An 11,158-nucleotide genomic window follows, 5' to 3' on the forward strand; every position below is an offset into this window, starting at 1 on the left:
TATATATATATATATATATATATATATAGATATATGTGTGTGTTGGGGGAGGGGGGCTAGCGAAACTCTACATTTTGATTAGCCAAAAGCTTATTATTAATTACTAATAATAATTATAATAACTTATTATTATTATTAAATATTAATAACAACGCCGACTGTTGTTTGGTAGGCGGGGTCCTCTGTACTGTTGACAGGGTGGGGTGCCCTCCTTGGATAACAGTAAGAGAAACGCTGCTTACAAATCTCTCTGTACGTTTGTGTGAATACTTTGGAGTCTGATTTATCTTCAGATCATCAACCTGATTTAAACTTCAAACAAAATTCTGAGCACAGATTCTCTGAAACCTAAAGAATAATTATTTTGCTCTTCACTGAAGTATTAAAGTTTTCATTCCAACAAGACTTAATGAACTAAACAAGACAAGTCAACATGTTGAGTACGACGACACATTCTGTAGAATGGATGTCCATGCATCACATTGCTCGTTGATGGTTCTCTGGGTAGCAGCGGCAGCTTGTAGCTACTACCACATCGTTTTCTTCTTCCTCCTCTGGGTGGAAACGTGTACACAGCAGAAACTGAAACACCTTCAAACACTGGCTTTTAGTGCAGAAGGAGCTTCTTACATCTCCTTCTTGTTCTCCTCTCTATTGTGTGCTCACTATAAACAGCCGAGATTCTGCACTTCCACCTTTGCGTTTCTCAGCATGCTGCCATTAACATGAAATAATGAATTATTTTAAGACATTTAAAAATCAATTCAAAACAGTTGTTTGCCTCTCTATTGATCAAAAAACAGATTTAAACCCAATCCTTATAAAAGTAATTGCCCCTTTGTAAAATATATAATTAAAAGATCTCAATGGGATTTGCCTGGTTAAACAACGGTTAATAAATAATAAATAAAAGCTGGCTTACAATCTGACATTATCTTATTTATTTACTTTTGTTCTATCAACAGCCCAAAGCACAAACAGCTGTGGCAAAAATAAATTGTTTAATGCATTTTAAGAATATTCAAGTTTTAACAAGTTTCAGCTCCTAAATATTAAATCAGAAACAACAACAAACCATCCTGTGACTACATAAAAGTTACGTGGCAACAATGGTGGATGGGGAATAGAAAAGAATGATAAAGAGACAAGATTGTAATCAAAATATACTGAATAATGTGTTTTTGTATTTGTTGTACTTTATGTGTGAAGTATTGCAACTACGGGACAAAGCCTTTAACCTCAAAGACAGGGGGCACAGCTCCACCGCAACTACAAGCAAACGTTATAAAATAAAATCCAATATTAACCAAACCCATTAAGGAGGTCAGTGGGACAATTTTGGAGGGAAATCACCCCAACACAATGCACAAAACAAAAAGCGTGGCCTTGTGTAGCTAACAAGTTCCTTTTTCACACGTCCTCACCGTGACACTGCCTGACTCCATCGAGAACTCTGGTTCACCCCACTCCAGCTGTTGGGGGAGAGGGCAACTGCCGGGCAGGAAGATTACTTTTACCTATTATAACTGGATGAACAACAACACACACACACACACACACACAACTAAATACACACAGAGACAAAAAAGCGTCACATTAAGCCCATCCCACCTAATGGCCGTAGCTTCATACTGCTAACGGCTGCTCAGGGATGCAATGAGATTTGCCATCTATATATCCATGACCCTTAGTTGACTTCACTCCCCCATTTGCCTCCCCCCTTGTGACCTGGCAATGGCACTCTATTAGGGGGAGAGGAGGGAGACGAGAGCCAGAAATAGGGTCTGGCATCCTTTTTGAATGGAGCACCCTGATGCAGCCATCAGTGTGTCGAGTACACAAATGTCCCTGCAGATGGGGTCAAAGCTAGTGCTTAGCCATTTGTTTTGATTTTTCTCCCCTTCGCTGCCTTCACTCGCAACACACACCCAACACACACACACACCTCTTTGGGAAATCATAACTGCTAGCAATGTGGCAATGATGCACTGGTAGAGAAACCAGCAAGCAAAGCAGGGTGATTACGCAACAGCAATATCTGCCTTTCCTGCACACAGTTTTGTCTCTGGCACACACACACCCCCCTCACACCATCACAAACTAACAAACACCAAGGGCACCAGTGCACAAAACAACACAGCACTGAGCAGCAACAGAGCTTCGTTTTCAGGAGACACGCATCAACAGACAGAAAAAACATCAAGAAACAAATAAACAAAAAGATGTGTGAACATGACATATTAACTTCCATACTGTTGCTGCAACTTTCTTATGATCAATCTAATCTGAGGTCTCCCAAAGTAACAAAAACCCTCACTTATGTGCAGGGGTTTCATTTATCTACGTTTGACTACATCATCCCCACTGAAGTCCACTATCCTAAAGCCTAAAGTGAACGTACAAGTTTAATAAGAACACTTTTTTGATGAAGTAATGCAACAAAAGGAACCACTTAACTGATGTGCCCTCGCAGACTAAGTGATTTTATTTGCCTTTGAGATAGTGCAGTAAGTCAATCGGACGCTAAGTGAGTGAGGAGGAAGCTGATCTTTGTTGGTTTTCATAGGTTGACAATCTGCAGCCAAGCAGGTCACTGTGTTAGGCAGAGCCCACGTGACTCGCAGTTTGCTCTCTGGACTAATCCTACTCTGTGTTTACATGCATAAGCATCTTTACCATCAGCCCCTTTGACTCACACCCCACTACAAAACCCAGACGATGCTTTCAGCTTGCCAAAACAATGGTTAGAACCAGCCTCGTTGCTCCAGCTGTAATGGTAGTTGTGGTCGAACAAGGTATTTGGCAACATGTTTATACATTTGTTAAAAGAAAGTTTATTTTGATGTTTAATGTGAAATGGATTTATGATGCTCAGTTGATGCCTAAACTTTCATTTCTGTGGACCAGTAAAGTGTGCGAGTGTGTGTGCACGTCTCTTAACCTTACAACTGGAGGTTAGCAGACGGCTGCTCTCTCTGATCAGGTTACAGAGGTGGGTGTGTTTCCTCTCTTCTCTGTCGCCTGCATGTCTGCCTCCCCCTCTTGTTCTGTCTCTGTCCCGTCCCTCTCCCTGCTACTTCTCAGTTTCTCGCTTTCTTTCTGGTTTTAGAGGTTTGAAGCTTGCATCATTCAGGCCTCGCCCTCTGGCTCCACTACCGACCACCTCTTTCTCTTACACTTGTCTGTGTTACTTCCTTTCCTCAGATTTCCTTCTTCCTTCCTCTGATCTGCTGACGACTCCTGACGAGAAGCAATCCTGCAGCTGGTCCACGCTCCCTTGCAGGAGGCTGGGAGCCATATGACCACCTCCTTCTCCTCCATCTCTCATGCTTCTGAAAACTGGTCCACCAGCTCACTTTGCATCCGTTCAATACAGCAGCAAACATATTTATTTTTCCACTCAGACTCCTTTTATAATTACAATATAGCAGCAGCTTAAGGAGGATAGTTGTGTACTTGGTAGTATTTATTTGACTTTATGCAGTATTGCACTTCCTGTCACAAACACTTATTGTCACTGACACACATCACAGCTTGTGGATAAAAAGATGCATCTCAAAACTCAAGATGGAAATTCTCTACTGTCCAATTTGCTAATAGTCAATTACAGCTCATATGAGACTGATCAGCTCAAACAAGCATAGAAAATGCAGAGGCAGAGTTTCAGGTTCTCTGTTGTGTGAAATGCAAAAACGCTTCCATTTTCACAAGCCAAGTGCTCTGTTGTTCCAAAAAGTTATCTGAGAAACACATCAGACTTAGGCCTGTTTGTAACAACGCCCCCAGCTATTCTTGCTCTTTAAAGCATTTCCATCTCCACACTTTACACTTTTACAATCAGCTTGATCTCAAACAAAGCAGTTATCACCAACACCCCAGCTGGACTTGGTAAAACAAAGAGAATACACTGAAAGTGTTATAGCCCACAACTTTCTGACATACTAACGTAAACACAGAGCTTACTGTTCCTCAACAAAGTGAGCAGATGTGTACCTTCACAGTGTATTCCAGACTAAAGCGACAAAGACACTTTTACATGTTCTTTAGTGGTTTAAGTACAGTGACATTACCTTGTCTTTTTCATGTGGAAGCAATCGGACAGGTGGTAGCGACTCCAGAGACACCGTTCCGGTCCCGTCGTCTTGAGAGCTGCTACGGCTGACTAGTTGAAACAGTGGACCCTGCTTGACCACACGTCCATGGGCCACAGCCCTCTTCAGGGCTACTCTCAGCTGCTGGTGGAAGAGGCCAGGTCCCACAGAACTGCTGCTTGACAGGTAGGCTGCCACGTCAGCCTGACACTTGAGAAAGCGCTCAATGTTCTTCAAGCTGGAGCCTCCGGGCTCGTGAAGCCCCTCCAACGCTCGTTTGATCAGTTTGTTCCAATCAAGACCTGGTTTCTTTCCTGAATGCGAGTGAGATACACCACCGCTGCTGCTGTTGCTGCTGCTGCCGCCGCTCCCTCCTCCTCCTCCTCCACCACTGCCACTGCCTCCTGTTGTTGCTGCACCTCCTCCACTTCCAGAGCTGGTACCACCTTTTGGCTTTTGCACAATCACACGCCCAGGGTTGTCTGGGTCCTTGTAGGAGTTCAGACCCTTGTTGGTAACCTTAAGGATGGTGCCATCTTTAACACTGAGGTCTAACTGCTCCAAAACCGTTTTGCGGTCCAGACCATGGGACATAGAGACGGCATTGGATATCCGCTCTTCTGATGGTCTTTGCTTCTGCTTCTTGATTTTCTTGATGGCCTCTAGGATCCATTGGGTGTACACTGGGTTTGCCAGTTTCACCATCGCTGCAGTCTTGGTGGGTGCAGGAGCCCGAAGGCTCTACTGCAAGGACCCCACACACACAAAATATGAACTGTATGCCAAGGAAATGCCTGGCCTGCGCCGTAGCGCCGCCGCCACCTCCTCTACGCCCTCTACCTGCTGTCTATCCCTTGTCCTGGGGCCGCACAGAGAGTCCCTCAGAAGCTGAGTACGAGCAGCACGGAAAAGAGCAGCTGATCATAGCACTATCCCCCTGAGCCAAGCCTCTACCCAGTAAAATCTAATCCACCCACCGCCCACTTTCAGCCAGGTAAAAGTCCCTGGCATAAAGCAGGGAGAGGAGGAAGTAGCAAGTCTCTTGTGAATTAAAATCCCACAGCACTCGCAGAGTAGGGCTGGTCTTGAAGATATAGGGTTTAAAAAATGTCCTTTCACATCAAGAGCTTAAAAAATTAAATAAATAATACAAAAAAAAGAAAACCTTAGGTCCTCCCAAAAACAACCATGCAGTTCCAAATATAGCGAGTTCGTAGTGTGAGTGGTGCGGCACGATGGAAATCTCCAGATCATAAAGTTAGTGTTGTGATGATAAAAGGTGAAGAAAATACAGCAAACATCCTCGTTTCCTTGACGCCACTTGTTCTTTTTCCTCTCTTCCAACTGCGAGGGCCTTTCAGCTTTGGGTAGGAACAGATTTCTCACGCCAGGAAGCGCTGAGGGCTGATCACCTTCATCCCTGCTGCACCTCAGCAGCTGACGTAAACTGCAAAATAAAAAACAACAACCCAAGGAGGAAATAGTTAGAAAGATTATATGGGTAAAAATAAAAATCAGAGAGGATCTATTACTCAGACTGACAGAAAAAAACACATTAATGCAACAGGAAATGCTTTCATTGCGCTACACTTTCTCTTCGACACATCACACTTATGTTTACATGCTCCTAAAATCTAGAAAAAGTGAGCAATCTGATGCATGCAAACTTGATCATCTTCTCTGCAAAGTCAAAATGTCAGTCAACACTGAAATTAATGAGAACCACAGCTAGCAAGAACGCTATCACAATATAGAAATAAAGCTTTTTCATTCCTAATAAAAGCTTTAAAAAAGTATTGGGAAATGCACAATATTTCCACTAATTGTACAAATATCGAGGACCAGAGAAAACCAAAAACATAACCATAAAAGCTGCACAACTAGGTTGACAACATGAACAGCCGGGTTGCTAAATGTAAACATGATATAGTCAATAGGCTATAGTGTTAGCAAACATTAGCCGAGAAGCTAGCTAAAAGAACCATAAAAAGCCATTTGGCGCAACATAAATGTTGTTTTTAGCCTTATTGTTTACATTTACTACTATAATATTAGACAGCTACTTATGTAACACGATTTCCCGCTAACTGGTGCCGTTTGGAAAGCTCATGTAGCCAACGAGCTAGCGTTACGATACTGTTACTAACGTTACTCGAAACGTAAACAGCATGAAACGAGACGTTAGCCAGCACTTCCAGCACAAAAAAAACCCACATTCCCCCTTCAGAGCACATTTCCGACAAAACCGAATCATCCGTCCGCAGGAAACACAGCGAATAATCTCGTTCTGAATGCCATTCAGACACCAACGTGAGATCGCGGCCTTGGAGAAGGCACAATGCAGCTTGCAGACGGCCATCTCGGCTAGCGGGCAAGTGCAACATCGAAGGTACCTCTGCAGCGCTGCACGTTCTGCGGCCTAACGCAGCCCGGGAGAGGAGCCTCTGCCAGCTCAGGCGCAGCCCTGCGAGCAGTCCCCACCGAGCGGACTTCCTCCCTTTAGCCTTCAGCCCGCGGTGCCGTGGAAACAAGGCCGCCAGAGCGGAGCAGCTAGAGGCCTTCGCTTCCCCCCGCTAAGCCTCCCCCACCCACCTCCGCGATCACCATCCCTCCGTAGCCCTCTCTCCCGCTACCTCTCGCGGTTCTCCAGAAAACCAGAGCTGCTTCGGTTCTGGTTTGCCGAGTGAGGTTCGGGTAAAGCGCGCCGAGAGACAAAAAATGTCTCTTTAACCTCCATCCGCCTTCCGCTGCTACTCACCGGAATTTCGTGTCGAGCCGCGGCGCAGAAGCTGCCGAAACCGAGCGAGACGAAGACAACAACAAGGCTAAAAATGCAGTCAGAGACCACAGGCTCCAGAGCCGACGCCATCTTTGAGTGAAACAGGAGCGCGGCTGGTGGGGGAGGGGGAACACTGAGGCGTCAGGCAGGGCCCAGGGACCGTCCGCATGGTGCGGGCCGAAGATCCAGGGAAGAAACGTAAACCGCAAGGCGCGGGGGCGGCGTGCTGTTGCTATGAGAGGGGTGCGGATACATAAAATGGAAGAAAGGGATAGATGGTGGTGGTGTTGGAGGCAGAGGAGGGAAATAATAAATAAAATAAAAATAATAAAAACGATAGGTGTTCACGCGTTTTCTGCTGTGCCACAGCTACATGGGAGGAAACTTAAGGGAGCGTCTGCCTTTTTCCACCTCTTAGAATTTGTAAAAATAAAATAAAAAATGGACGTGGCTCCACATTAGAGGGTATTTAAAGAGCAAAGTGAGAAATCCTTCCCTGCTGCTGTCTATTGTGAAATATGTTTGATAGTTTTGTTTTTTTACTGAAGATGAAAAGTGAGCCACACAGACTCAGTCCTCAGGGCTGATGAGATGTTGCAGTGTGTAACTGTGTGTGCATTACTGTAAATGATGGAGCTTATTATCTGTGCAGAGATGGTTGCTGATCATCAGAGTGACAGGATTTCTTTCTTTACAGGAAAAAAGTATGCAAGGTGTTTGCAGCCGATTCACTAAGATAAATCTGATTTATTAACAGCAATCTAACAAACCATTTCCTCATAATTTATGCTTGGAAAATTAGTTTTTTTAAAACATATTTATTGTAATTTCATCCTAGTCACAGACTAGATCTCATAATGTGAAGGGATGATAATAATCCCACTTATTCAAAATGCAAAGTTTTACTTTGACGGTGCAGAAATGATCAACAAGAAAATGTTTCAGTTTTCAGAAACCCAAAGCTTAAACTTTGATTTTCTGAAAACTGAAACATTTTCATTCATAATTTGAATCATGTATACTGATGATGCATGAACAATTCACATGGGATGAAGCAGATTTTGCTGCTTCACTTTTAAAATTACCAGGAGCACTTGTTTAGGGAATCTGGCAGCGATCTTCATTTTCTATTACAGTGCAATGCCAAAAGCTCCCTGGATGGAAATTAAATTATCTGGAGCTTTTGTGTAAAACGATGTGCACGGCAGTCCTCGGAGATAGATTATAGTTTCTTATAGGGAGCAATTAGACTGGATGTTTTCCCATGTTAGAGGTGTCTTGTGAGAGGGTGAGACGCTGTCAGCACAGCAGTGATCAAATATAACCAGGAAGGTCGCGCTTTACTCGCTGTGTGTGTAGCACTGCTTCAGGGACAGATAAATTACATTCCAATGACAGGACGCTAATTGTAATTAACGGCAGCGTTATTCCAGAGATAAACAGTGTGAAGCGTTAACACTTGAACAGCTATTAGTACACCTCCAGAGGACTCATGTTGCATTAGTGTAGGCCAGCCAACAGATGGACAATACTCAGGAGAAGCGTGCACCACTACTGTCATTCCTGAAAATGAATAAATGATGATGTGTACAGTGAGCCACAGCAGAGGCCGTGCTCACAATTACACAAGAGACGCAGGCATGGAGGACTATACAGTCGTTTCACCATAGCTTTGATCAGATCTGTGATATTCAGACAGACCTAAGGACAAAGAAGTGGAGGCTCATACGCCTAAAATGTTTCCACTTTCCAAAGTGAGTTGACTTTCTCTGAAAATAAATAGATCTGACTATATATTAGAATAAGCAAATCACTTCATTTGCACTTTATTTAACCTTGGCTCGAAAACAATATACTAAAAGTTAAAACTGAATAACTTGGATTTTGCTTTTGAAAAATACTTTCTTACTTTAGATTTCAGACCAGCAAACTGTTTGAAAAAGGTTTCAGAAGAAAAGGAACAAACTGTCAGCGGAATAAATGTTTATGGATGTTTATGGCTGCTAATGTTAAATTAATGTTATCATGTGTGTGAGGTCAGAGTCTGTTCCTCTCGCTCAGAGAAGAGCCTGCAGGCGCCTGATGCAGTCTGGACGAGGAGTATAAAAACACTTCCTGCCTCACTGTCCGGTTTCAGGTGCTCACTGACGAGGCTCTAAGCATTGTACATCTGTGAAAGCTTGTTTCATGACCGTCTGCCCTTGCAAATAAACTTTCTTATGGCTCCTTTTCGTAAGTAGATAATGAAAGGATATTTATTTATCCAACACAAACAAGCAAACAAAGATAAGTACTTGGGTGTGCACCTGAATGATAACCTCAGCTGGGGCAACAACACCACCAGCCTGATCAAGAAAACTCATCAGAGACTCTACTTCCTCAGACGGCTGAGACGAGCTGGTCTGGGAAGCTCAGTCCTCACCTCCAGGTGTGCAGTGGAGAGCATCCTGTGCTCCAGCATCAACGTGTGGCATGGAGACTGCACAGCAGAAAGAAAAGCTTTGCAGAGAGTGGTGAAGGCTGCACAGAAGTCTGTTGGAGTCAGTCTCCCCACCATCACAGACATCTACATCTCCAGATGCAGGAAGAGAGCCACCTGCATCATGAAGGACCACACTCACCCAGCACACACACTTTTTGCTCCTCTCAGGAGGGTGGTTGAGGAGCATTAAGTGTAGAACCACTAGACTGAGGAACAGCTTCTACCCTGAAGCTGTCAGACTCATGAATATCTAACCAGAATAATCACTGTGAAAAATCACATCATGCTGCTGATCTGTTTCATGTTGCTGCTGATCTGTTTCATGTTGCTGTGTTCATTCATACTCATCTGCTCACACAGACTCATGTTCGTGCCGCTGTTTGGCGTATTGTTTTTAATATTACCATTGCTTAGTGTATTTTTAGTTAACATTTTTCTTAGTTCATATCTTAGATCTTATTACTGTTTTTCTTTTAATTTTAATACTTTTGTTGGATGTAACTGGGACCCTGTGTACATAATTTCGTCCCACCACATGTATGTGGTTCGTATGACAAATAAAGAACTTTGACTCCTTGAATCCTTAACTTTATTTTTTTTTATTTATTGCTGTGGAACAACAATCCAATTCTATCTGATCCTTTACAGTACAAAATATTGTCAAAATATTTTAATAGGCCAATAAAGGACATACAGCCCAGTACTAGATATGCATCAGGTACTTACCTGGTACATCCCCCATACATACTAGATGAGTACCCTATTCTTTCCAGGTATGTATGGATACACACTGGGTACATACCAGGTACCTATGGGGACCAGACAGTATTATGAAGTAACTTGTAGCTTTTACTTACTGTCTATATATCTGGTATGCTGCTACCTCCACAATATTGTAATGTAAGGAGCAAAGCTGAAATCCATAGTATCTGAGCTCTCTGTTAGCCCAGTGTTAGAAATATAAAATACTCTGTGGTGGAAAAGAGCTACCTCCTACCAAATTTGAAGGGGCGCCATCAAGGGGGTACCAGCGAGGGCAATGGCCCACAATGAGCTCAGTATTATTACCTATAAAGTAACAAAATGAAGGAGGTCTGTATCAGGTGGTAGGTTTCTAATGCCTGCATTGCAGTACAAACCGGATTCTAAAAAAGTTGGGACACTAAACAAATTGTGAATAAAAACTGAATGCAATGATGTGGAGGTGCCAACATCTAATATTTTATTCAGAATAGAACACAAATCACAGATCAAAAGTTTAAATTGAGAGAATGTATCATTTTAAGGGAAAAATCAATTGTTTCCAAATTTCATGGTGTCAACAAATCCCAAAAAAGTTGGGACAAGTCCATTTTTACCACTGTGTGGCATCCCCCCTTCTTCTTACAACACTCAACAGACGTCTGGGGACAGAGGAGACCAGTTTCTCAAGTTTAGAAATAGGAATGCTCTCCCATTCATGTCTAATACAGACCTCTAACTGTTCAATCGTCTTGGGCCTTCTTTGTTGCACCTTCCACTTTATGATGCGCCAAATGTTCTCTATAGATGAAAGATCTGGACTGCAGGCTGGCCATTTCAGAACCCGGATCCTTCTCCTACGTAGCCATGATGTTGTGATTGCTGCAGAATGTGGTCTGGCATTATCGTGTTGAAAAATGCAGGGTCTTCCCTGAAAGAGATGACGTCTAGATGGGAGCATATGTTGTTCTAGAACCTGAACATAGTTCTCTGCGTTAATGGTGTGTCACGCTCAGCGGCCCCCGCTGCCCCCCCATCTGCCTAAGCCTCTGCTCCTCATATCAC

The 11,158-nt window shown here is 43.4% G+C and overlaps 1 protein-coding gene across 1 annotated transcript in view; it reads right to left on the minus strand.

Annotated features, from left to right (window-relative positions):
- kat6a (K(lysine) acetyltransferase 6A) overlaps positions 1-6,967 on the minus strand; it is a 49,920-nt gene extending 42,953 nt beyond the window's left edge. The window contains exons 1-2 of the mRNA XM_037681240.1: positions 6,850-6,967; positions 4,071-5,538 (exon numbers count right to left, since the gene is read on the minus strand). Of these exons, the coding sequence (XP_037537168.1) occupies positions 4,071-4,796 (726 nt within the window). The 5' untranslated portion in view covers positions 4,797-5,538; positions 6,850-6,967. The remainder of the gene's footprint in view (positions 1-4,070; positions 5,539-6,849) is intronic.
- Positions 6,968-11,158: the final 4,191 nt, after the last annotated feature.

The sequence above is a fragment of the Nematolebias whitei genome, chromosome 8 (assembly GCF_014905685.2).
Source record: "Nematolebias whitei isolate Nwh7 chromosome 8, NemWhi1, whole genome shotgun sequence".
In the NCBI taxonomy this organism is placed as follows: domain Eukaryota; kingdom Metazoa; phylum Chordata; class Actinopteri; order Cyprinodontiformes; family Rivulidae; genus Nematolebias; species Nematolebias whitei.